At 38.4% G+C, this 27764-nt stretch overlaps 3 protein-coding genes across 3 annotated transcripts; 2 read left to right on the forward strand and 1 right to left on the reverse strand.

Annotated features, from left to right (window-relative positions):
- Nucleotides 1–3755: 3755 nt before the first annotated feature.
- On the reverse strand, nucleotides 3756–9560 carry LOC116163736. Its single transcript, XM_031477832.1, has 3 exons — nucleotides 9199–9560; nucleotides 6797–8697; nucleotides 3756–4790 (listed from the first exon to the last, which is right to left on the reverse strand). Exons 2-3 carry the CDS (start codon nucleotides 8687–8689, stop codon nucleotides 3756–3758), a joined length of 2928 nt encoding a protein of 975 aa, XP_031333692.1. The 5' UTR covers nucleotides 8690–8697; nucleotides 9199–9560.
- An 8236-nt stretch (nucleotides 9561–17796) lies between these two features.
- LOC116163744 (protein ANTAGONIST OF LIKE HETEROCHROMATIN PROTEIN 1-like) lies at nucleotides 17797–25059 on the forward strand. Its single transcript, XM_031477844.1, has 4 exons — nucleotides 17797–17850; nucleotides 17937–18260; nucleotides 19263–20068; nucleotides 24938–25059. Exons 2-4 carry the CDS (start codon nucleotides 17944–17946, stop codon nucleotides 25057–25059), a joined length of 1245 nt encoding a protein of 414 aa, XP_031333704.1. The 5' UTR covers nucleotides 17797–17850; nucleotides 17937–17943.
- A 666-nt stretch (nucleotides 25060–25725) lies between these two features.
- Nucleotides 25726–27477, forward strand: LOC116163753. The gene has a single exon (XM_031477857.1). It carries the CDS (start codon nucleotides 25726–25728, stop codon nucleotides 27475–27477), a length of 1752 nt encoding a protein of 583 aa, XP_031333717.1.
- Nucleotides 27478–27764: the final 287 nt, after the last annotated feature.

A 27764-nucleotide genomic window follows, 5' to 3' on the forward strand; every position in this document is an offset into this window, starting at 1 on the left:
CACAACCCACTTGTATTCAACCCAAACGCAAAAACCTATACAGCACTACTAGCTCACAAAATACTGTAATATCTCCATCAATAACCCAAGCAACCTCACAAATACGACCTCAAGAACAAAGAAACACCATAAACACAAGTAACGCAACATGTACTACAAAGACAGGTCCATCCAATAAAGTTACACGCCCTAGCACAGTTAAAGAACACAATACTCCTTCTTCTCAGAAACAACCCACTCGTATACAACCGAAACGCAAAAACCTTAACAGCACCACAGGCTCACAAAATACTGCAATATCTCCACCAAAAACCCAAGCAACCTCACAAATACGACCTCGGGAACAAAGAAACACCATAAATACAATTAAAAAACACAAAACTCCTTCTTCACAGAAGCACACCACGTTATCACAACCCCCTCGTATTCAACCCAAACGCAAAGCCAAAGAAACACTTACACAATAAACTCCATTTAATAAAATTACAGGAATTATTATAATGATTTTGTTTTGTTTTGTTTTGTTTTCCTCTTTCCTGATAGCGTTGGCTATTGTGCCCACCAATAGGTATGTTGGTAAGTACGAATTACATACTATCCCTAGATGTCCAATGTACGTGTGTGATATTTTTTTTTTATTTTATTTTTTTTTTATTTTTTTTTCTTATTTATTTTTTTTTTTAAGGACCCTACATAACTTCATCAGACACAGACACTAATCGTTACTTGATTTTAATCCGTGCGATTAGTTAACCAGGCTAGACCTGAGTTCTCACAAGAAACACCGACCATAATAATAATAATAACTTTATTCCCTATAAAGACAAATATAATGCGTCACAGGATCGTCACAATAATATCAAAGCAAAAAAAAAACAATGTTTGGAAATTAAAAAGAGTCTTCGAAAAATTCAATCAAACTGTAGTATGGTTTAGACATTAATATATTCTTGACCTTCTTCTTAAAAAGATTGACGTGATGGATCTTAAATGTAGCGGGTAGGTGATTATATACTTTAATCGGCATGCAGCGCGTGCTGTTAGCGGTGAGAGCAAGTCTATGTAGAGGGGGTCTTACATTGTTACATCTTGTATTATATTTATGTACTGCGTTGTTTTCAAGAATCAAATTTCTTTTGCGTTTATGTACATATGTGGCGGCTTCAAGGATATACAGAGAGATGACAGTCAGAACGCCTAGATCGACAAACAGATGTCTGCATGAGGTACGACTTGCCACCTTGAAGATCGCTCTGATCGCACGTTTTTGGTAAAGTAGAGCCCGATGAACATGAGGACTGGGTCCCCAAATGATAATACCATAACGCAATCGGGATTCAACATCTGCAGTGTAAACAGCTTTTAGTGCCGGGATGCCAACTGCGTCTCTGAGGAATCGGAGCTTATAAATAGATTTGGAGATAGTTCGACTGATAGCTTCGATGTGCAACTTCCATTTGAGATCATAGGAGAAGGTGATGCCTAGATTTTAATGTTCTCCTGGTATTCGATTCGTGACCCTGCAATATTCAGGGATAATTGTTGAACACTCTGATGTGATGTTGAGGAATGAAAGCGTGTATATTTCGTTTTTTCTCTATTTAAAATTAGTTGATTTCCTGTACACCATTGGAACATGGCGTTTGAGATGGAATTAGAGTCCTTTTCAATGTTGCTTTGGCTGCTACTGACGAGAACGGTCGTGTCATCTGCGTAAAGAGTGACTGCGTTGGTGGGAAGGTATGTAATTAGATCATTAATATACAACGAGAATAGGAAAGGAGATAGGATCGCTCCTTGTGGTACTCCAATTCTGATAGGTAGCTCTTTGGAGTGATAATTTACTCGTGAGTCCTTAGAGAAATGTGATATTCGTACGAATTGAGATCTCCCAGATAAGTAGGAGGCGAACCAATGAAGCGGGATTGCTCTAATACCATACTTTTTCAGTTTTAAAGTTAAGAGATCGTGATTAACGCAGTCGAACGCTCTGCTAAGGTCGTAAAAGATTCCTACAGGAGCTGTTTTATTTTCTAGGTCGATAACTATATTGTTGTAAAGTTCCAAGTTCGCCGTAATGGTTGACATTCCTAATCTAAACCCATGCTGTTTATCGGAGATTAATTCGTGTTTATCGAAATATGTTGATATTCGTTGTAGCATAGCATGCTCCAGTAGTTTGCCAATGCAAGAACTAAGAGCAATCGGTCTATAATTAGAAATGCTAGAGGCGTCTCCTTTTTTAAAAATAGGGATTATGACAGACTTTTTAAGACACAATGGAAATATTCCAGACGCAAACGATGCGTTGATAAGATGAGTTACTATCTTCGTAAGAGGTTGTTTTGCTTGTTTAAGTATATGAGGAGCAATACCGTCAGCGCCAGGAGAGCTGTTGTTATTTAGTTTATTAAAGAGGTCTGATACTTCGCACTCGGCATATGGGAATAGGTAAAAGGAATTTGCATGATTTTTAATGTGAGCTTGAGGGAAATCTGACTTAGGAATAGATTCAACTAGGTTGGTGGGTGTTGTCTGGAAAAATTCATTAAACAAGTTTGCCAATTTCGTGGGAGACTCGATCACTGATTGTTCAATATTGAGGGACATATTTTGGTGAATACTGGTACGCTGATTTGTGAGTGAATTGATTATTTTCCAAGTCGTCTTGCTAATATTTTTCCTGGCTCCCATTATCTTGGAGTTGAAGTAATTGAATTTTGTGTTTCTCAATAAAATCCTATGGGCTGCTTTCAGTGCCACAAATCGGTGTTTCAGACCAGGATACATTTTTTGTAGTATGTACAGGTCGTTTAGCTTTTGGTTTGAAGATATTATTTCACGAGTAATCCATGGCTTTGTTCGGAGTGTCATCGGACGTTTTTTGAGTGGAAATCAAACCATATAGTAGTGTAAAAAAGTGGCAAAGAAATTATTGAATTTATCGTTGACATTTTCTGTTTCGAAAACGTTCTCCCAAGATTCGCTTGTAAGAAGTTCTAAAAACCGATGCATGTTATTGTCAGAGTATATTCTCTTATACAAGAAGGTGGTAGGGCACTGCACAGAAGTTCCAGACGCATCACAGATTTTTATCAGTTTATGATCGGAAAAATGGACATCAAGTAGTTCATAACAGAGCGTAAAAGGTAGATTAGTGCAGATGTTGTCAATGGCTGTGTGAGATTTTTGTGTAACCCTAGTGGCCGACTCCACAATGATTCTCAAATTGAAGGATTGTAATACATTCCTAAGTTCTGTGTACTTCTCATCATGGCACTCGAAGTTAATATTGAAGTCGCCGGTCAGCAATAAAAACGACGATGAGGAGTGTAATAGATTTAACATCAAATTCAGCTGGTGAATAAATGTGTGATAATTACTGCCCGGAGGGCGATAAATATTTACAACATTAATTTGTATGTTCTTGTAATGCCACTTAATGCAACACACTTCAAAAACTCTTTCAACGGAGAACGGTGTTACGTCAATTGGGTATACAATCGTGTCGAAACGATGCCATATCGCACAGCCACCGCCCCTTGCAGTAGATCTACTGAATGAGTTCGATAACGAATAGTTGTCAATGTGTATATTATCGATTTGATCACTATGGGTCCAAGTTTCAGTAAGACAGAGTAGTAATGGTTGACTGTCTTTCAGTAGCACTTCAAGATTATTTACTTTGTTGTTAATACTTTGGACATTCAACAAAAATAGCAATGAGGTTTTACTGCAGGAGGAGATCTTAGGAGTTAGGTTTTTGGAAGATTGGTGGCTAGTCGGAATAAAAAATGGTTCATTCGTGCACCTTTAGGCCATATGTGGGGCGATTTCAGGGTTTCAAATAACTCACTTGGCACTGACACATGAAAAGAACTGTACTCATCTGGCCGCTTCGAATTAAGTTTGACACATTTGACTTCATCAAAATCGTGACTTTTTAAATGTTCAATAACTTGTTCAACCGTTACTGTAGGATCTAAATTGTAGACATGGAGGTGAGAGAAGGATTTTACTCCTTTTAAATTTATTCCAACTGCTGATCCTTCAATAAGCGGCTTCTTTGGCTTCCTTCGTTTGGTAACCTCTATGAAGTCTCCATCGCCATCGATGGTTCTAGTATTTACCACAGATTTGGCATTTTGTGGTGGCGGTGGTAGAGTTAAAGCATTTGGAGGCAGATATTTAGTAGCGGCGGGTACTTGGACAGCACTGCAGGTTTTGGCCACGGATGGAGGTCTAATTAATTGAGTAGTCATCTCGGTTGCAGTATTAATCTTTGGGATAGCTCCTTTATTTATGTTAGAGCTGGCATTTCCAGCAGATACCGTTGAAGCATACGATGTAGATGTTTGTTTATTAAATTTCGCCTTGAGATTAGCAAGTTCAAGTTTAAGGTTCGTGTTTTCATTGATAATGGACTGCATGTTATGTTTTAATGCAGTAATTTCGGATAGAATAATTTTGTTGAAAGCATTTTCGATACTTAGTTGTATTAAATGAGCAATATTAGAGTTTATACCAGTGGCATTACTTACGGGATCGGTCGTTTCAGTGGAGGCACATGCCGATGGGGGTTCATTCCGAACCTTGCAACTATCACAACACCATCCCACGATTTCGCCACTGGTTTTTAGAAAATTTAGATCACTCTCACTTAATCCAACACATTTTGCGTGGAAACAGCTTAAGCATTTGCCTAGACATTGTATAAAATCTTCGGAACGCGTAACAGGCTCCGCACACTTGCGACACTTACGCGCCATAATATAATCAATATTACAAATCTACTCTTAGTAATATTAACCTATTAGTGACACACCAAAAGTGGAATAATGCTTACTGCTATAGTAAGCGTTTTCGCAAGAAAGTTAATGCAATTAAATTTAAATCGGTTCAATGCAATGATCAGCGTTGCCAACTCTGTTAGGTCTCTCCCCTCTATAGAGCATTTTCGATTCCACTAGAATCTACTAAAAAGCTTGCCGAAGGCGTTGCGCGCCGCAGGCGAAAATTTTTTTGAATCTGGTAGAATTACTGGTAGATTCAGCAGTGGGAATCTACTAGAATATCTACTAGATTATGGTCATTATTTTCTCATACATTTTTTTTATTACAAACTACAAAAATTTTCTAATTTTTGGATACCTAATTTTATTTTGTAGGATCTGTGCAACAATAGGGTTAAAAATAAATTACTTATAAATTATAATTATATAGCTTGTTATTTATTTGAAGAACTTACATAAATGTATAACAAAAATAAATTGTTACAACATACTGTTAAAGTATAAATAACCAAACAAAACATTGCACTTCAAGAAACAGGGTTATAAACATAAAATTCAAATTCAAAAAATAAAACTTGAACATCCTAAAACTAAACAATGCAAAAATAATCTCACATCAATAACACATTGAGAAATTGTTCTAATGTGAAAACATACATAAATATAAAAAAGTGAGATTTTCTCATTCTTCCAATATCATATAATTATTAATATTCATTATATAACATCATCTGTCTCGGTAATAAATAAATCTAACACAGAATCATCGAGATCATCGGATTTGTACACTTCCATAGTTTTTATTAAGGATCCTCAGATCCTTTATAGTTTTGTATTGTCGTCCGTCCGTCCGTGTGCGCTCTAACTCTTTTTAAAAGTGGCCGATTGTGTTGAAATTTGGTATACGGGTACGTTGGACATTAAGAACGGACGCTATTTTCAGGAAGCTGGTTCAACAGGAACAAAAGTTATACGACTTCGAGTGAATCGGGAACAGGAAAAACTGCGAACTCAATATAATAAAAATTAACATATTTCATTCCCTAGGTCATGTATCGAGTTCGGACTTTCGCTAGATTATTCCCTATGACTCTTAGATGTGTAACAATTCAATATAACTCTTCTCTGTGGTCTCGGTCAAAAGTTTTAGAGCAAAATGTACCCAAAATTATTCTTTACACATGAATTTAGAGTTGTAAAAGCTTTCAAACGCATTATCTTGATGCTGAAAGAGTTGATAACGTGCACGTTTGATAACCGCATGTGTGTGATTCAAAAATGTTAAATTATTTTTCTGAGGCCACATGGATTTTGATCAAAATATGTCAAAATCGTTAATTATGCACCAAGATCGTTGGGAAAAAGACTACGCGCATTATCTCAATGCCCAAGACATGAATTTGATGCATTTTTGGCGACCACGTGGATTTTGATCAAAACATGTCAAAATCATTATTTATGCACCAAGATCGTTGGGAAAAGACTAGGCGCATTATCTCAATGCCCAAGACATGAATTTGATGCATTTTTGGCGACCACGTGGATTTTGATCAAAACATGTCAAAATCGTTATTTATGCACCAAGAGCGTTGGGAAAAAGACTAAGCGCATTATCTCAATGCCCAAGACATGAATTTGATGCATTTTTGGCGAAAACGTGGATTTTGATCAAAACATGTCAAAATCGTTATTTATGCACCAAGATCGTTGGGAAAAAGATCAAGAGCATTATCTCAATGATCTAAGACATGAATTTGATCTATTTTTATGGACCACATGGATTTTGATCAAAACATGTCAAAATCGTTATTTATGCACCAAGAGCACCAAGATCGTTGGGAAAAAAACCAAGAGCATTATCTCAAAGCCCAAGACATGAATTTGATGCATTTTTGTTAACTATAAAATGTATTTTGTAAGATTAAAATAAATTGTCGTTAAAAGTGATTGTAATACTGAGGATCCTTCGATATTTCGTTGTATCGGTTTATTTTATTTATAACGTCCTTTGGCATTTCATATGTATCACAGCATTTTCCATGTCGTTTCAAGCCAGCTCTGACAGACAAGAGAGCATTTAGCATAGGCAGTTGCATTCTATTGCGTAATTTGCTTTTGATAATGTTCATTGCACTAAACAGTCTCTCGACTTCAGCATTCGAATGAGGTAGTGTTAATATTGTCAAAGCAAATTTAGCCAACTCTTTAAACGGATTCTCGTTACCACTGTCCCTGTAAAGATTCACTTCACTCCAAAAGTCGTTTGTGTTAGATTTATTGTTCCACTTAATAAGGTTGATATTCATATATTGTGATTCAATTTTAGGGATTAATTGAGCAGGTTGTTTGAAAAAACAGAGCAATTCAGCAATGTTTTCTTTATCACACTTCAATGTATTTTCAACACTCAAGAGAGAAATTTTCTTCAACAGTTCAACATTAGTAGGTAGTCTCATTTGTATTTCCTGTATCAAATTGACAATAAAATGAATACACCTATCGCGTAAACATCGCTCTTCCTCTGCTGACAAAGTACCATTTTCTTTCATTTCTCTCACTGTTTTCTCGAATAAATATCCAAGGTAACAATGCTTATCAACAAAGTTGTTTATGTCCACAGTGAGTAAATCCAGTTGATGTCTTGGTGCAGTAACTCTTTTAATAAGGCTTTCTAGTAGAAGTAGAATGTCTTTTAATAATTTAGTAGGATCTACTTGATTCCCTTCAAACAATTTATTTACACGTTGCACATCACCTAGCACCGAACTGAGAAAAGCAATGTACGCGAAATTCTTGTTGTCATTGTACATTTGGTACAAAAGTTCAGCAGTATAAGAATTGTCTTTCACTCTAGACAGCTGAAAATGTAGTTTTAATGCATCCCACTGGTTTATAATTCGAGATACAGCCGATTCAATGGATAACCATCGTGTTTGACAAGCTCGCACTATTTTCAAAGGATTATGCCCTTCATTCATAGTGCTGTATATGTCATTATAGGCGCATTGCCTGGAGGACGATTTTGAAAACCACTTATAAGTTTCCTGAATGATAAATTCAATGTTTCTTGGCAACGTTTCCTTTGAGGCATGCGTTACTGCTAATTGCAACGAGTGACATACACATCGAATTAGAAGTAATTCAGGCACCTCTTCTTTTAACTTCACATACAAACCGTTGTTGGCACCTGTCATAACACTCGTATTATCTGTACCAATGCCAATTAAGTTCTGCAGGTTGAGGGAATATTTATTTAATGTTGTTTTGATGGTGTGTAAAAGGCCATCAGCATCACAGTTATCGAGAACGGCAAGATCAAGATAAGTCGTTACAAGCTTATTTTCTCGCTCACTAAAGTAAAGTATTATCATTCCTAAATATTTCCTCACCGTTATGTCGGTGGATTCGTCCAGCAAAAGACTAAATTTGGAATCACCAATATCATTTTTTAAATCATTGAAGAAATGTGGCGCTATTATATTTTGTATAATACCTGAGCACTTGGTACGATGCATTTTAATATGTGTGGAAGATTGTCCTTCGAACGTCTTTTTGCATGTGTTGACGAGATGATCAACCACACGCACTGATGTGTGCTGAGCTACAAACAAGCTTAGTTTTAGTTCCGCCTGTTTTGCTGCAAACATTTCCGATTCCCCTGGAAACTTCAATTGAGGTTGAGGGTGTGGTCCCAATATAAGTTTTGCATTCTTTTTGTGTCTCATAGAAGCACCATGATTCTTGAGATCGGCATATCGGCTGGTTACAACGATGTTGCAAACTCTGCATTTTCCTGTAGTTCCTGCTGTACTCTCAACTGCCACTAACCAATCTTTTAGAATGGGATCCTTGAGCCAAGCATGTCTAAACTTTTGTTCGTATTGTGGTTTCGGCATTTTTAATTCTGAAATCAGAAAGTCTGTGATTATGGGAGAAACGAAACAAAATACCCAAGATTAATATTTTTCAGAAAAAATAATTAAGTTAAATTAAAAATTATTATGAATTATAAATAATAAAGAGAATATTGGTAAGCATGGGATACGCAAATGCGCGTACTATCTGAATGTACCCGGTTGGAAGTACATATTTTTAATACGCCTATTCGAGACATGCGGAACGAAAAATTTAGTAAATACTCTTTTAAATGAATTTAAAAGAATTTGCTGTATAACACGTGTATTCATGAAGCATATCTGAGGGTGACAATTTATAAAAAAGCACAGAAGAGACAGAAACGGGCACATTCTCAATTTTTGAGTTGATAATTTAAAATAAAATAATTTAAAGGTTTGGGCATATTTCTACGGGTTGGCACCACCGTGGGATAAAACTAACTATTGCTTGAAATGTTTGGATTTGTTTTTATTAAGACTATTTGTAAAATTATCAATTATATACGTACCAATATTTGTGTACCATAAATTAGAACTGGACCGGAAGCGACGAGGAAACCACTATCGTCGCAGGTGGCAGGTCTGCGATGCAATGTAACGTAATTACGTAACTAATGTAAATGAAGCGCAACTGCGCAAGCGATTTCCACTCCAAGGACACGGACGCACTTGCTTATCACGTGTTCGGTCGTTCGGAAATCGGAGGAGACCAGAGACCACGCCACGTGCCTCCCTTTGTAGTTTGCAAATTGTAAACATGCAATGCAAATAATCAACTAGGATTTCTATTTTTACTCGTTGGAACTGCAAACTACTAGATTTTTTACCAGACGTTTTGTTGAAATTACTAGAAAATCTACCAGCTACTAGATCAAAAATTTCACCACTAAATGGACATTCAAATCTACTAGATCTAGTAGAAATTCTACTGATTTGGCAACGCTGGCAATGATTATGATTTATGAATCAACAATTATTTGAACTCAAAGTTTTGAAACCTCATGCACGTGTATCCTAATTTCGGCAATCACAAATTATTACATTACAATCATATAACTGAAATGTTGTCAATTTTACATTACTTCATAACAATTGCAGATGTGTGTCCGTATTGTATCCATGTCGGTCTTTGAATTGGTTGGACTATCACATTCGGATCTGCACGCCAAAAGAGATGCATGGTTTTTTCCCAAATAAAGAGTTGTTATGAAGTTACATTTAATATAAGGATTGGAGTACGTATTATGTGACACGGGAAATAGCTATTTATGTAACAAGTTGTAAATTGACTGTCTTTGGCGCACTAGACGTGTATTTGTCCAATGAGCGCAGCGAGGAATAAAAAACGAAAAAAACAGTTTCCGATTTTTCTAGGAAAATTGGAAGTTATGTGAAAATAGTGCAGATAGTTGCTCATTTTTTTAATCTCTATAACTTTTACATTTAACATTTTCGTCTAAATTAATTTGCCACAATTTGCAAAACACCACTTTCAACCCCCGGGATTTCATCCGCAGAAAAATTCAGCTGTTTTAATTATTTTTTCCCAATTTCTAATCATTTCACCTGCCTGAAAAACACGATTTCGTCCGTTAACTAATTTTTTTTGAAAATAAATTATTTTAGAGCTATTTAGCCTGGACTAAGATATTATTAAGCGTCTCGTGGAAATTGGGAATATATTTAATTTTAAAATCAGGATTGTCCTATTTCAATAAATATGCATGTTCAAATAAGCGTTAAGTACATATTTAGTTAATTATTATAAGCTCCGCTTTTAGTATTAGCGTTTGTGATAGATGAAACCTTTAATGTTAATGACTTTGTAGTGACCAGGGAGAATGATGAAGGTTTAATTATTAAGTGAGAAATAGAGTAAATTATTTGCACCGGGAAAATTATAGTGTCTAAATTTAGTTATCCCACTACAAGGAGATTAAATTTCAATGCGTTGAAGCTGTAATGTTAGCCAGAGTAGATCGTAAAAGCTACCATTAAAAGGTTTTCAGTAAAGATTAGGTTCGGCAAGACGTACAATTTCAGTGTAAGATGCTATCAAGTTTACCTATAACTAGGTTGGCAAAAATTGTAATTAGTATACTATAAGTAGGACGAGCCATTTGAAATAGTATTCACTCTACAGTAAAAACTATGAGAATCCTTCCACCATATTAAACGATTTGTCATGTTCAGCGTTATTTATTTTGGGTAATAGTTATTTACATATGAGTATGGTAAATCAAGGTTTACGTTAACGAGTGAGATGTTTACTGCCGAAGCGTAGCTGAGGCAGGAATTTCGAAACGAGTAACGTTAACTGATTTAACATACAAATAATGTAAAACATTTTATTTCATACTGCTCTACTTCTCTTAAAATACCATTTTGATTAGAATGTTGTAGGTACACATTAAAATAAAAGCAAAAGTCGATCACTTGATTTGTTTGATCTGACAGTAGTTTGACAAATATCAATCAATCAATCAAATATCACGTTTAGATGGATGTCAGTTGCGGTTGCTAGGCAAAATTTCCAGTCTGGTAAAAATTTTCAGTCCGGTAAAATACGATTTACCAGACTCAAATCAGTCTGGGAAAGCGGCGATTACTAGATAGTATGAAATAAATTAGTATTTTCCAATTATAAATTTAAACATGTCATATTATATATTTGGTTCAGTTTGTGCAGTTTACGGTTTTAATAATTACAAACAACAGAAAGCTGTCAAACCATTTTATAGAATGCCAATGTGAGCATAAACCTGTAACTATTAGTGGGAATTTTTTAGTTCCCTTGATATCCGAGGATCGCTTTCAATCCTGTTTTAGTGGTGTAGATTATCGTCAATTTAATTTTGGATTAACCACCGACCATCTAACCCTTCAGTAGGTAAACCGTTGGTTAAGTTCTACACGGTTTTCCCCTCTTGTCATATGCTCTCCTTCATTAGCTCACGGAAGATAAACCTGTCTAAGGTGAGTGCGCTTGTAAGCATTAATGAGGAATAAGGTGACACTCCCAAGTATATTAACGAACTGCGTTTCTCGACGAGTCGATCGTTTACAAGATTCCATTTCCCAAAGTTACTAATCCCTTCATTGCATTGATATCATCAAAAATACATTTGTACTTACGAGTTTTTTTTTATTAAGAAACATTTCTATGCGCTTTTACATATTCGTTATCTACATATCCTGTATCGAATGCCGGAGAAGATCAATGGAGAATAGCGGAGATATATGCACATGTTTTAATAAAACCCTGCTTTATATCTCGGCGCCATATGGAAGCCAGTACAAGGTTATATAGGATAAAGATATATTTTAAAACTTTCGAAGGAATTTTTGGCTCGTATCTTAACTTTCGCTGCTACTTTAGGGTTTGTGTGTTTTGTTAAAGTACCCGGCTAAATTTATTAACCATAAAAGGGGCACTGATACACATTTCTTTAGCATCCTCGAACTTTATGGTGTGGTTAAGGTAGTGTAAGGACATTTACTTAAAAAATAAACATTTGCATTCAAATAGATTGTTCTTTGCCGAGGTTATAAAAAATATTTTGTTGAAATGTATTTATAAGTACAAGTTTTACTTATGTATACAACTAGCTAGATTGTTATTATTTATAAGACGACCGGAGCAGTGATAAATACTTTGAAATTCCCCAACACAAAACAAACATCTATCATGACTGAAATTTAATAAAACCCTCAAAAGTTGTACATTGAAATGTTTCTGCGAGTAAAATTTTAAGAGAAGCGCAGAATTTACAGCAGTTGCATTAATAAGCGGCCAGACACAAGATTCACCTTTATTGTCCTTTCAATACTCTGGGTTATATGCTGCGAAAAATGTTTGTGAATCGACTTAAATAAAACATGTGAGAGAGATCATTAACTGAATATGTGACATGACGATAATCCTATCCATCACACTGACCACAATCTGAATGAAAACTATAAATATCATGTTTGTGTTGTCCACGCCTGCTGGTGGAGTCCCATTCGTTCTCGATATCGTATTTTAATCAACGTTTAGGAATGCCCGAATGCGGTAGCAACTTAAAACAATTTTGACAAAATCGGAAATGTACATACACAAAAACTTAAAACGCTGTTATTATATCTTTCTATGTGTGATCGTTTTTGACAAACTAATTACCGAAAAAACGCAAATTAGGATTTTCTAATGTTCTGCCCATTTTGTGCTGTAAATTTAAAATTTTGTGCTACATCAAATTTGATTCACACAAAACCCACTGTTTTAATAAAAGATGTGCTTCAGTCATAAAATAATACAAAAAAACATTTGTCATTTGGAAAAAAAAAATTGACCCTTGATCAATCTTACAGAAGTGTCCTTTTTGCGTTCCTCTGTATATTAACATGAATAAATAATAAGAAACCGTGAAATTTAACTTGATATGAATCTTAAAGTTTGTGTTTTATTAACAGCTGCGAAACATAATCCTCCTAGCCAAAAGCAGGTAGTGCAGAAGAAAACCTCTGTTCTAACAAAAGGTATGCTTCATTTACAAAATAATATAAAAAAATATTTGTGTCATCCTACCTAAATAAGTGATCGCACATGGTATCACAATATGAAATGCAAAAGGCCTTATCTCCTTAATCAACCTTTACATGATGAGCAAATCTTTGCTGACTTTGCCGCCAACAAACGAAAGGTGAAGCGTTTAATCAATGAAGCAATACGTATCATCTCCTACATTTTCGAGCGAGTATTCGAATTACTCCACAAATTTCCGCTCTCCAGGTGTACACCAGCGAAGGGCAAATGACCCAACATTATCATATATATATATATAATCCCTCTCTTGTTCTGGGCCCTCAACAGGCTTGCGCCCAATTACAGAGTGACCCTCATAATGCTTTTTTTTTAAATTGTTCTATACTACTCCGGTATTTACCTTACGAATTAGGCAAACCTAATTCGGAGTAGCCGGCAGAATGCTTGAAACTGATCTAAGGTAATTTCCATCTCTGCCACAGATGAAAAATTCACCTCAACCCAGGTTCGAACACTCGACCTCCAGATTTATAGCCCGACGCTCTACCACTGAGTATATATTCAAGTATCGGGGGAGTAATATCTGGCAAGTATTGGGAATAATTTAGTGTGTCCGTGATTTGACGCATCTGTTGATATGCTATAAAACACGCCTGATCTTAGTTTTTCCACGGTATCTTTAATAGTACGTGTAATAAGCGACAAAAAGCACAGAAATATTTCACTTCCGGCAACAAGCATGAAACTTTGCACATAGCTTTTATACATATAGATATTGAAAAAAACGCCGGGAGACACTTCGAGCGATGACCTTGATCACCGTGGTGACGTCATCCAAGTAAAATTCACTGAAGTAGGATATTTTGGCAACAAATAACCCGAATTCAATGGGGTTGATTTCATTTGAAAGCTCTTAAAGAGTACTCAAAAAAGTATTCTAATACATTTTATCGTAACTCTTATGGTTTCAATCCTATTTGCTCCAAAGTACCGCGTGGACTCGGACTACCGCAAGTACTGAGTAGTGAGTTGCGATTTTGCGGACACTCGACAGCGCTACAGTGTGCAGTGGTGGTGGTTGTTGTGTAGTTAATTTTGCTGGTTGTGTGTGTTTGTGTGGTTTTTTTACACACCGAATCAATTTTTGGATAGGTAATTGTATTAAGTTTTTCTAATGTGATTTAAGATGCCTAATAACGTTAAAATTGGCCAATTAATGAATGAAACAACAAATAATGCTTAACCTAAAATGTTCAGCGCAAAAATGTTACCACGTTTACAAATTTATAGAGGGTAATAGAAATTGTCTAAATTCAAATTAGAATCATTTTTTTTTTCGAAATTAAAGTTATTCCTGAACGCTGAAAATAAGTTAACCGCTAAGGATTTTAATATGTACTATTTATGGAATTTAGTGATATTCATGCTTCTACCCTTTTCAATGCCCCGATCATTATTACCACTAAAGGGTTAAATAGATTGTTTCAGAAATTTGATATCAACTTCCGCTTTTTTTTTCATTATTGCAGACTGGTTCAAATACCTGAAATGGCATCGAAGACGCAACTTGATTTCGTTGATCAGGGGTTCAAACCGGTGACAAAATGGGATAGGTGTGTCCTTTGCCAACAGTCCACGAAGGATCCTTTCATTTCTCCTACTGATAGTGGCTACGACTCCCTTTCTCAAAACCTTCGAAGGTATGCAGAGTTAGGTGACCTCCCGTCTTACCTTAAAACGGAAAGTTTGCTCAAAGATTTGAAATCGAACAATGCAAAGTATCATAAAGTGTGCAGAACTCGTTTTAACAGTCAAAAAATAGTCAGACTTTTGCAAAAGAAAAAACCAAGCTGAGAAGAACACGCATAGGGTGATTCTCCCAATGCCGAAGTAGATACCATTGATGCCTTTCCAGACACCTCCAGTGGCGCGCGTTGCACAAGATCGCATTTGTCTAAACAAGACATTGTCTACGTGCATTTTCTGCGACGAGGGGGATCAGAATAGGCCTCTTACATCAGCGTCTACTCTTGGTATAGGTCCAAGTATTCTGGAGCACGCAACACTTCTTGAAGATGAAAAAATTCTGACGAAATTAACTTCACCAGATCTGGTCGCTGTGGAAGCAAGGTACCATCGCCCCTGCTACATCAAGTATCTGACAAGAGTGGGGAGTCATAAGAGGGCGCAAAATCAACAAGCGGACCCTACATTCTCGCAAAGCTTAAGGCCGTAGATCGGGTTGATATTGTATTCGATTGTTATTTTCCAAGAAGCCTTAAGTCTGGCACGAGAGAGGCAAGAGGTTGTGGACCCAGAGTAGACGTCGGACCAAATGTAACCATACCAAAGTCGTTTAGCAAATTTTTAGCAAATGACTCTAACAAAGAACAACTTTTTGTTTTTTTGGCAAAAACGCTTGTGAATATTGACATTGCCGGGGATAAAGACATCGTTTGCTCGTGTAAGGAAATAGTGCTGAGTTCCAGCAAAAACCCGTATTACAGTTCACTTTTTACAACATTTCATGAAGAAGCTGACGCCCGCCTTTTACTCCATGCGTCTCATGCTTGTACAACTGCAGGTCATTCGCGAATCATGATAAAAACCGTGGACAGCGATGTTGTTGTAATCGCAGTTTATGCTTTTCAACGATTAAGCGTTTCCGAATTATGGATTGAATATGGGACTGGAAACAATCTGCAGTACCTACCAATACACGAAATTCATAATAAGCTTCCAACTGGCGTGGCAGACTTGCTTCCATTCTTCCACTCTTTTACCGGAGCAGACACTGTATCAAGTTTCGCTGGCGTTGGTAAAATTAGTGCCTGGAAAACATGGATGTCGTTTCGAGAAGTTGATGCAGCTTTCGAAGAATATTCGAAGATGCCACAAGACATCACTCAAGATAATAATTCCTTTTCCACTCTTCAGCGGTACGTCGTGTTGCTGTATCAAGCCTCCTCTTCCGTCGGCACTGTGAACGAGGCCAGACGAATTCTCTTCACTCAATTTAATAGAAATATAGAGAATATACCACCAACGTGTGACGTCCTATTCTATCACCTCAAGAGGGCCATGCTGCAATGTTTCATCTGGAGAAATTGCCTTAAAAATGAAGTCGCCAATCCAGAGCCTTGTCAGTGGGGGTGGAGCAAAAACCACGAAGTATACGAACCCCAATGGTCTTCAAAACCGGGTTTAACGATGGACAAGATGCAAGAACTGATAGCATGTAAGTGCAAAACAAACTGCACAAGATGCCGTTGCAGAAAGGCTGGATTCAGTTGTACCTTACTTTGCACCTGTGAAGGTCAATGTAGCGCTTGAGCAAGTCGTTACCATAGTAACTATTTGTCTAATTTTTGTTTTTCTTCTTTAAAGCTGTATAAATCAGAAACCATAAGACTTATGATAAAATGTATTAGAATACTCTTTAAAGTACGTTTTAAGAGCTTTCAAATGAAACTAACCCCATTCCGTTCGGGTTATTGGTTGCCGAGATATCCTACTTTAGTTAACTTTACCTGGATGACGTCACCACAGAGGTCAAGGTCATCGCTCGAAGTGTCTCCCGGCGTTTTTCTCAACCTCTATATGTCTAAAAGCTATTTTCAAAATTTCATGCTTGTTGCCGGAAGTGAAATATACTTACGCTAATTACACGTGGAGCCGGAACGTTGTAAATTAAAGCGGACGCCTTAGTTTTACCAAGTGTTATTTTTAATGTTTGTTGGAATCACTGAATATTACGGGGCATAACTTTGAATCACAATCAATAGAATTGTACGACATATTGGTGGTCAACGCAATGATAAACTTTTGTCAACTCTGCAGCTATCACTTTTTCCTCGTCTGTTGACAATACATCGCGCTTTAAAAACTGTTGTAAAGACTGAGTACTCTTTCGAGCTCTTTCTCCCCGTTGGTGTTCCGGAACGCCAGTATGGCGTTTAACATCATTTAAGCCGCCATGTGATATTAAAAATGATTTCATGCACAAGTTGCAAAAGGCTTTATGCACATTAGTTTCCACTTTTTCCAAAAAAGGAAACTCCCATTCTTCCCGGTACGAGCACATCCGTTTGCATTTCTTGTGTTTTTACTTTTTCACTATCGCTGTCAATCGTTTCAGAATCAGACATGATTTAAAAACAAAGAAATTGTTTGGTATACGTATAATACTTATACCGTGAACAGCGCACAAACTGATTTCGTAAATAGAATTAAAATAGCGTAACTATTTTCCGTAACAGACAAGTGAGTACTGAGTTACTGATCAAGACCAACGTGACAAGGACAAGGACAAGGGACAACTGACATCACACATTCATACCACACCGTTCCACTTGCGCACCGGTTCGTAATTTTATTTGAATGAAAATTTTGTCGAACCGGGCTGGCTTTACCATAAAGCGGGATAATTAGCGTCTCGCACATATACATCGCGGGACGCTTTATTTCAACCGTGGAAACGGGACGGTTGGCAACTCTAGCCATAGCGCACCCAACTTCGTGAGAAAATGCGCTAAAAATAATGAAAATGTGCTGTATCGGGGGCACAATATATCCCTTTAGGCTAGCCGCAAAATGACTCGCAGTTTGGTGAGGTGACGCAGCGTGAGTCACGGTGAGATTTTGAGGGGGTTTAACTGCTAACGCGGGAACGCGCAAATACGATCGCAGTTTGCTTCTTGCAATAACGGTTGATTGCAGGCCCACAATGGAAATAGCTACGGCACTTACGTTTGACAGTTCTGAATCTGATTCGGAAGATGAGCTCGTATCCGAATTGGTATTGTTTATCTCCCAAATGACCAAAAGAAAGGCAGCAAGAGGTCTGTACTTAAAAAGAAGAAAAAGTCACGGAGAATTTGCTATGACCAAAGAATTTAACGACGAACAATTTAAAAATTATCTTCGGCTAAACCGGGACCAGTTTATCGAAGTGCATGAGATCATCAAAAAAGAAATTGACGCAGAAGGATGTAACGCTACAAGGCCCATCGGGACGGAAGAGAAACTAAGTGTATTTCTAAGGTAACTTTATTTTATTAAATTTTTTTATCAGATTATTTATCTGGAAAAGAAGTGATCAAATTAATCAGCTCGTCTCGACTGCTACTTGTGGAGTAATCGTTTTTCTCCGGATAGATTTCAGGGGTGCTTAAGAGTGACTGTTCCGAATGGAAACTAGTTGATGATGCTCTGCTGCTGGATGGAGTGGCTGCAGGAGGAGAATGTAAATTCTGGTAGTAGAGCTGCTGCTGATCAGGGCTGGGCTGCTGGTAGACAGCAGAACCAATACCCATTAACATGGCCTGCGCTTGTGAAACTTCGTTGAACAAACCATTTTTAACCATGTGTTGATATGAGGGTGGCATTTTTTTAGTAGATTGGTACATCGCCAAAAAAAAGTGAAATAGTGGATCATTTTGTGTAAGATTTAATTGCTGTACCAAATTTTTTCTCTCTTCCGTTCTTGCTTTAGCTCTTTCCTCACGTTTCTCAATACTTATTTCTTTAAAAAGTGTAGTAACATTATCTTTCTTCATTTTTTTAATTGAATTGGGGGTTGCAATTAACGTCCGCTTTGTAGATAACATTGTAGGAGCAGTTTGTGAAAGTGTCTGAGGTTGGGATTCATCCTCCATATTTTCGGGTTGGTCCTGTATGTTCATTTGTTGTGAATTTTCATTATATACCTCTGCAAGATCTACATTGGATTCAAAATCTTGTGATAGGTTTTCAGTTTCATCGTCTTGTCGGAGGTTTCCTTCTCTTGATTTATTGACCATATAAGGCTGCAGAAATCCCATCTGTTTTTGAAATTTCCATTCTTTGATAGTTTCTGCAGCTGCTCCACTTTTGAAACATTTTTGTTGCCTTCGAATCGCATCTCTCAATGAATGTCGTAGTTTTTCCCACAACGCCTTTGCTTCAGATCCTACAACAATGAATTAATTACATCTTCATAAACTCTGGGAAAAGTTTAAAAATGAACAAACTTTTTAATTTTTTTAACACATTATTACTTTTCAGATACTTGGCAACAGGAAACAGCTACAGAAGTATGGCGTACAGCTACAGAATGGGTGATCGAACAGTTTCTAACATTGTGCGAGAGGTATCTGAAGCAATTTGGAAGCTGATGCAACCAATATATTTGCCACAACCAACTGAAGAACAGTGGAAGTCAGTTGCAGATTCCTTTCAGAGAAAATGGCAATTCCCACATTGCATTGGAGCCATTGACGGTAAACATGTGGTCATTAAAAAGCCCGGTAAAAGTGGATCCTCTTATATTAATTATAAACATACTTTTTCTATTGTGCTAATGGCTGTCGTCGACTCCGATTATAAATTCATCACCATTGATGTAGGGTCACAAGGAAGATTTAGTGACGGAAATGTTTTCAGTACAGGCGTTTTGGCAAAGAAATTGCTGGATCATACTCTACATCTTCCGGCACCTACTGTACTGCCTCCACTTCTGAACTCAATGCCATATGTGTTTGTAGAAGATGAGGCCTTCCCATTATCTGAGAATTTAATGCGACCTTATCCCAAACGAAGTGTCACTGATAATTTTGAAAACAAGGTCTTTAATTACCGACTATCGCGAGCACGCCAAACGGTTGAATGCGCTTTTGGTATACTTGCCTCGCGTTTTCAAGTTTTCCGAACACCTTTTGAAATTAAAGTAGAAAGCGTGATTAATGTTGTTAAGACAGCATGTGTATTGCACAATTATTTAAGGAAATATTCAGTACGTCAAAGTGAAGAGGAAGACAACGAAGATATGCCGCAAGATCAGCTGCTCTCCTTGAAATCGAGCAATGCTCGAAGTACACAGAAAGCTTTTCAGATTCGAGAAAATTATACAAATTATTTCAACTCCGCAGGAGTGGTACCTTGGCAGAGGGAAAGTGTTGCTAGAGGGAAATATTGAGATATGTACACTTTATAATAAATAAACTTACCACTTTTCATTCCGATTTCTTTAGCGATTTCCTCCCAGTTTTTAGTTTTGTCCTCATATAGTCTGCATGACTGGTATCGTACAAAGCTTACTGCGCATTTAAAATTAGAGATGTGACCAGGTTATATTGAATGTAGAGTTAGGTATGGGTTACAATTGTTTATCTATGTTGATGTGATTTTGATTTCGTTTCGTTATCAATTCACCTGATATCCCAAAGAAAAATAATGCATTACATAACGTCTGCATTACACATGCAACATATAGCTGTTTTTAAGCTTTTTCATCAACGACACTAGAAAACATGGTGTCTTGTCAACCAGTCATAAACACTACACAATTTTTCCAAAAAAAAAAACTTTATTTACAATAGCGAATACATACAGTATTAATAATATAATATGGTATTACAACGTCGAATTCACAAATAATGTCTTACGTTGAACAATTTTGCATTGTGTTTCTTAAAATCTGAATTATTAAATTTTAATGTATAAAATATTCTTACTCTAACAAATAATCCTAATAAGTAATCTATTGGAAAATATGAGCATGGCAGTTGGAACTGAACTTTGGTCAAAAGTTCTTTTAATAATGCACCAACATGTGGTTTATTAGCCAAACCTGGAAGTTTCTTAACAAATACTTCATCCAACATCTTGATGTAATTTACAAAACTATCCTTACATATAATTAATTTACTATTATTACTATCGTACGATCTAAAGTTGGTGTATATGTTACGTTGACAAAAAAGTAAGCAATTGGCTGTCCACCTTTCATGAACACCTCGAGCCATTAATACCAAAGCACTATTTGCAGGTATGTGTTTTATGTTCACCTACCTCATGATATCCTATTATTCTATCTTGTGACACATTATAAAAAAATTATGACATTTCATCTGCACATAAAATACAATCTTTATATGTAGCAGGTTTTGTCTTCAAACTAGTTTTTAAAATACTAAAAGTAATATTATTTAACCCTGATGTAATATTCCATTTACTGGTGAAACGGCATAATGTAGATTTTGAAGGCAGATTAAATTTTCTTGATATTAAAAACATATACTTTGGGACCCAAAAAATACATTGTGAGAGCAAATTGTTTGAAACTCTTACTATAACGGTAACCCTGTGCTTTCTTTCGGCATAACTCCAATTGGATTTTTACGAAACTTCCAACATCTTTATTAAAATTATCGTCGCAAAATTGTTTAAAATCACCATCTGTGAATTTTTTATTCTGAAGTTGTTCTTCAAGTTGCGTCACATATTTTCTAAGGCGAGTATTTTCTCTTTGAAGCTTCCGTTTTCTTGGAGTGGATGCAGTAAGAAGCTTCACAGTTTGGCAGGCAACACCTGAATATTAGTTATATAATACAAATTACAAGTGAATTTAGAGTAATTTTATTAATAGGTAGGTATGTATTGACCTGGTACTGGAGAAATAGAAAGACTACAGCTAGGATATATTGTGTCTGCCTCTGCGGTGCCTACATTTATTTGTTGCAACTCTACAATGATAAAAAAATGTTATCTCTTGTAATAATAATTCATTCTCTTGATGCATTACTAACCCATAATTAATCCTTTAGGGCCCCACAGACTTCCGATGTTTTCATCCGATTTGCATCGCATGTAAATCAGATGGCACGATTAGACAAAGAAATCGGGAGTGTTTGGATAAAATCGGACGTCGTTGGACGTCGTGTATAATATCAACGGATATGGATTGTTGTCCGACTTCTTGCCTTTTGATCATCAAGCAAACACGAGGTGGGTGGACACAATCCGTAGTGCATTTTCAATGTCGTCAAAGCCAACAATGGTTTCATTTAAATTGAATCCATTCATTTATCCGGAGATATTATACACATCGTCCAAATCGGGTGAAAATATCTAAAGTCTGTGGTGTCCGTTACTACACTCTTACATTAAATTACATACCTAACATCAAGGATTGCATCTTCTTTTAATCTGTTTTTTTTTCTTATTTTTAAAGCTGTCATCACTAAAATGAAGAGCGCAGATCCTGGCATTCTTGTGACTGGGATTTAGTAACTCTGGCATTCCAATTTTGTTGGCCCATAATTCAAGCCTAAAGACAAGAGAAATTACTTGATTGTTTACTTTGTTCACATAAAAAAAATATAACCACATTTCACAAGTGACATCAATGTTTTAACTTACCTGTCTCCTTGCACCACCTTGAAAAAAGTGCTTGCTGTTGCTTTGCGCTGTACACACTATCACACCCCGGTACGCAACACTTCAATTTCATTTCAAGATAAAAGATTTAACAAGAAATATAGAAACACCAAACATTCACCTTCGAGGGTAAGTAACGCGTCAACTGGGGTTATAGTCCAGTCAAATTATCATAATACCTTGCATCAGATGTGTCATTTCTATTTTTTTTAAATTGTTAGGCTGAGTATGAATGTCAAAAATTCAAGTTTTCGACATCCAAAGACCTGTGCGTCGTGCGAACAACGCAGCACTCGAAAATACGCCATTTTTTATAGTATTTTTAGGTTTTGGTTAGTTTTAGTTCTGAACGAGAGATTTTAAAGCAATTACTGTCGTATACTTTTTTAAATTAGACAAAATTTGTGACAATTCAAACCCTTAATCGGCTCTGTAGGTCTAATAATTTTGGAGATACAGCGTTTCAAAAATTCGTAAATTCTTCAGTTTTAATCAAATTTCCCTTTTTTCGCATAAAAACCTCATGAACATTTTTATAATATTGTTCGTATGGGGGGACTTTGTGGTGAGGAGTCTCCATAAATCCGCACAGAAAGAGCTAGAATGTTGATATCCTCTGGATCCTCAGCTTCTCCCATGATAAGAAAGTTGTCTTCTTCTTCAGCAAGATCCACTACCTGTTGCATGGATTGCGAAATCTGTGAATTTTTTCCTTTCAAATTCACGATGAAGAAACATACTGGAAAAAGGTTCTCCAGCGTATACTGGCAACAGTCAAATTTCTCTCTATTCACGGTCTAGCATTTCGAGGATCTGACGAAAATTTAAACAGTCCTCATCGAGGTAACTATCTCAGTTGTTTGGTCTACCTAGCCGAATTCGACGACTTCTTGGCAGAACATCTACGCCGGTATGGAAATCGAGGAAAGGGCACTGTGAGTTACATATCTCACCATATCTGTGATGAATTCATTAATGTGCTAAAAAGTAGTCTCCTTAAAAAATTCGTATCTGAAATTAAAGCTGCGAAATATTTTTCTCTTATACTAGATTCTACTCCTGACGTAAGCCACTGTGACCAACTGACTTTTATTATAAGGTAAGTTTTTTGTGGAAAAAATAATAGATATGTGTTAAGTTGAAGATTCTCTTCTTAGGTATGTGCACGAGGGGCAAATAGTGGAAAGGTTTATGGGATTTTTAGAAATAGAACATCATCATGCGGAATACCTGCAAGAAGTAACCCTAACTCAACTTAAAAATCTTGATCTCGATATTGCTAACTGCCGCGGCCAGAGTTACGAATTACCGAATTCCGAGCAGGTATAGAAGCTGCCGTTTGAAACATTACGCAACAGCACTTACATGCCGGCTTCGAAAACATGAAGAAAAGAGTGAATCCCTGTTTTAATAATTGTGGCGAGCACTTCGAACAGTTGTTATAGTGTGCATGTAATTTACCCAATTACTTCGATATTAACGAGTTGTAAAAGAAATAAAATCGTTTCAATTTTTGTAGTAATTCGTTATTCGTGTAGTTCCACATAATTTGGAAACTTACATGGTGGTTAAATCGTGGATTTAGGTTAAATATGGTTAAACGTCAAAAGTTTGCTTTAAGGTTATGTTTTAGTATTGGTGCACCAGGCCTGTTGCGGCAAATGATTACTAACGTCATAATTTATTGAAGCGGCGCAGCAACTCAATATTGATCGCACTGTATGTGACGCATTAGCACAGGAATTGAGAAAAAGACTGGACGCATATTCTCAAACTGAATCTAATTTTAAATGTTTTTTTTCAAGCGACGATAATTGCATCAATCAATCTTTAGACAATTTAATGAAGACATATCCCAGTGATATCAATGGAGAAAATCTGATAGAAGAGTTCCGCCATTTTAAAATATTATGCGATAATACCAATGCAAAAACAATTATTGAAAAATATGACCGAGTCAGGCAAGTCCGTTCGACGTTTCCAAATATAGCCACGTTATTAGAAATATTTTTAACAATTCCTTTATCGAATGCGTCGGCAGAAAGATCATTTTCTGTGCTAAAGCGCATAAAAAATTATTTCAGGAATTCTATTGGTCAGAATAGATTAGTTGCGCTGTCTGTTCTGTATATTGAGAGCGAAGCTTTGGAAACATTAGATAGCGAAGAAATAATCAATACATTCGCTTCACAAAAAGCAAGAAAAAAATATATATAGCATAAATATTTCCCGTGTTATTTCGTGTTTAGTTTTTTTATACTGTTTGTTGAGAATATTATTACCTTATTTTATATTTATTGTGAATATGTTTGGTTTTATTTTAATCTTTAGTTTCAAATAATATTTTTTTATGTTGCATTAGGTGCTCCTAGATTAAAAAAACAGTCGCGCGTGAGGTTTTCAACGTTGTGGACGTGTTTTTAAGCGCTCCTAAGCTCAGAAATTGAGAAACGCGGAAGTTGCAGTGCGATAATTTTGTGTGTAGTGTCGGTGGAAGCGCGCTAAAAAGACGAATTTTTTAGTGCAAGAATGGAGTAAATCGGCTGGTAAACAGCGGAGATACGATTTTTTGAAGTTTTGCGTGTTTTTGGTCGGAGATAAGGAGACCGCGTGGTTGCCAAATTCCAAGGGAGCTATCCGATAAGGTTGCGAGTGGTACCAAAAGGTAGGCCTTAGGTTTAGGAACGTAACCCGCACCGGGTCGCCCTTATCGGCCCACGCCCTCGGGCGCTGCCGACCTATCACTTTCCAGGCGATAGCGACTGATAGGTCGACAGGGGCGAAATGGGGTGAGATAGCCGGTCGGGACCGGTGGCGTTTGAATCGGGTGGAAAAGGCGAGTGTATAGACACCAGACTCGAGGGGGTGGGTTCAACCCCTGCGCGCGGGGTGCAAGTGCCTGCACGTGGTAGCAGGGTGCGGAAGTAGAAGGGTAGCACGCTCGGGAAAGGGGTCGGTGGAAAGCCCATAGTGTGCCAGAGTGGTGGAGGCTAGAACGAACCTTATCGGGTCGTGCGTGCGGAAGTGACAGTCCTATCAGCTCCCGTTAAGAGGAGGACTGATAGGCCAATATAGGCGGAACGGTTGATAGGATCGAGGCGGGAATAACGGCGTCGGGTTAGTGGTGCTTAGCGGCGTCTTTTGACACCCCACTCGGGGGGGGGTGAACTACCCCTGCGCGTAATAGGGGGCAAGTGATAGGACATAGTGTTGTGTAATATAGTAGCTTAGTTTAAGTTTAGCTTAGGATTACAGACAAGGGTTTAGTGGACATAGTAGGGTAGTTTGCGAGTGCGCGGAGTGAGTGATAATGTCGGACGCAGACGAGAGGTATGGGACGCCCATGGCCGGCAGACCCAGGCTTATGAGGTCACCAGTACTGTCTGTAAGCAGGAAGGAAGGATCCGGTGCAGAGGAGTTATCTGTACGCCCGGGAGCGAACTCTCGGATGGATGAGGTGGTTCCGGAGACCCCGTATGGTGCGACGATACAAAGGGGGAGGAGAACGGAGAGTAGGAAGAGGAACGACAGCTCCTCGACGGAGGAAGAAGTGTGGGAGGAGAAGTCTAGGCCTAAGAAGCTCAGACGGAGGACTGATGAGGGGGAGGATACGGTGCTGGTATCTCCCAAGTCGGCGGTTAGTGACCTGGGGGACATCAGGAAGCTACAGACGGAGGAGACCCTGATGGGAGGTGAAACTAGGCTGGCTATAGACGAAGCCATTCAGTTTATACGAGCCTCGACGAACACCCACACCAAGTTGAAGGAGACAATAAGGAAGATCGACGCCAGGTTTAGGGCGTTGGAGAACCATAGGGCTCTCATTGAGAGGAAGTGGAGTGCGTATGTGCGGGCGTTAAAGGTGGCAGCGGTGCAGGGGAAGACTGCGGTGGTAATGATGCCTCAGATGAAAGTCGCGGCCCAGGGAACCACGAGACCGATCAAAGCAACCCAGGACATCGAGGTACAGACAAGCCCTCGTGCAACATACGCGGAGGCGACGGCGGCTCCAACGGCGGGATCCAGTGGAATGGCTAAGAGTAAGCGGGTAGAAATACGCGAGACGATGACCGAGTCAGAGGAGGAGAAGACAACTAAGGCCGTGAGGGAGATCAACAAGGCGAGGCAGAGGAGATCGAAACTGGTAAACAGGGCTTCCACGGGCGGAGATTCGGAGGAAACGGGAACGGAAAGGGATTGGACCCTGGTTGAGAAAAAGAGAAAGGGAAAGAGTAAACCTAGAGGCAGCGATAGCGAGGGGACTTCGTCGGCGGCGGCGGCGAGCATAAGACGGCGACCGAGATCGGAGGCAGTCCTGATAAAGCTTAAAGGGGGGAACGGGATGGAGGACATCCTAAGGAGAGTTAGGCAGGTCGATATGACGGGGGTCGACACGAAGATCGTGGGCATTACGAAGACTCGAACGGGCGACATCCTCCTGCGCGTGGAGTGGGGGGTCGGTAAGGTGACGCCGGTACACAACACCATCAAGGCAGCGATTACAGACAGGGATGTGATGCTGTTGGAGGAGAACTGTAAGATAGCAATTAGAGACCTGGACGCGGTGACGACGAAGGAAGAAGTATTGGAGGCTATCATGCGCGCTGCCCCGGAAGCAAGGTGCCGCGTGAAAGACATGGTGCAGACGGATAGAGGGCAGATGGCTGCATATGTGTTTGTGGACCGCGTGACGGCGGAGGAGGTAGTTAAGCGAGGGTACCTACGTGTCGGTTTAACATCGTGTAGGGTGCGTATTGTGACGGAGTTAGTTCGGTGTTTGCGGTGCTGGGAGGTGGGGCACCTAGCCGCGAAATGCCAGGGTGCGGATAGAAGCCGTATGTGCTTTAAGTGCGGGGGGGAAGGACACCAAGCCAGAGAGTGTACGGGGGCCGACGCGTGCTTCGTGTGTGAAAAGGCCGAGCCGGGCTCGGGTAAGGGGCATAGGGCCTACACAAAAGCCTGCAGGCGCGATGGACAAAAAGTAACGGGCACCAATGGGGAGGGGGAATCGGAGCAGGGTAAAGACTCGCAACAGAAAGACGATGAAAGTGCTGCAAATTAATCTTAATAACAGTAGGGTGGCCTTGGACATGGCTGTGAGAGTGGCAGGTGAAGTGGGGGCGGAAGTGCTTGTGCTGTCCGAAGTAGGCCCGAATACTAGGGGGGTACAGGTGTTTGCTGCGAGACGAGGCGAGATGGGGCGCGATAGCGCGGTACTGGCGGGTAGTGTGTAGTGCGAGAGAGAGGGACTCGTGGAGTAGGACATAGTGCGGGGAGAGTGACACCGATAGAACAAGAGGGACGCGAGAGGGAGAGGGACTGATTAAATCGGGGAAATGCGAACCACGT

This window comes from Photinus pyralis, unplaced genomic scaffold (assembly GCF_008802855.1).
Source record: "Photinus pyralis isolate 1611_PpyrPB1 unplaced genomic scaffold, Ppyr1.3 Ppyr1.4_LG1, whole genome shotgun sequence".
Classification (NCBI taxonomy): domain Eukaryota; kingdom Metazoa; phylum Arthropoda; class Insecta; order Coleoptera; family Lampyridae; genus Photinus; species Photinus pyralis.

Bases quoted from the DNA above. Each gene is read 5' to 3' on its own strand.
- LOC116163744 (XM_031477844.1), top strand. From the start codon at position 17,944: ATGGAAATAGCTACGGCACTTACGTTTGACAGTTCTGAATCTGATTCG. The intron at 18,261-19,262 runs GTAACTTTATTT...ATTACTTTTCAG, and splicing joins AAACTAAGTGTATTTCTAAG to ATACTTGGCAACAGGAAACA. The intron at 20,069-24,937 runs GTACACAGAAAG...CGAATTTTTTAG, and splicing joins GAAATCGAGCAATGCTCGAA to TGCAAGAATGGAGTAAATCG.
- LOC116163736 (XM_031477832.1), bottom strand. From the start codon at position 8,689: ATGCCGAAACCACAATACGAACAAAAGTTTAGACATGCTTGGCTCAAG. The intron at 4,791-6,796 runs GTTATAAATAAA...TACTAAGAGTAG, and splicing joins CATATGAAATGCCAAAGGAC to ATTTGTAATATTGATTATAT.
- LOC116163753 (XM_031477857.1), top strand. From the start codon at position 25,726: ATGTCGGACGCAGACGAGAGGTATGGGACGCCCATGGCCGGCAGACCC.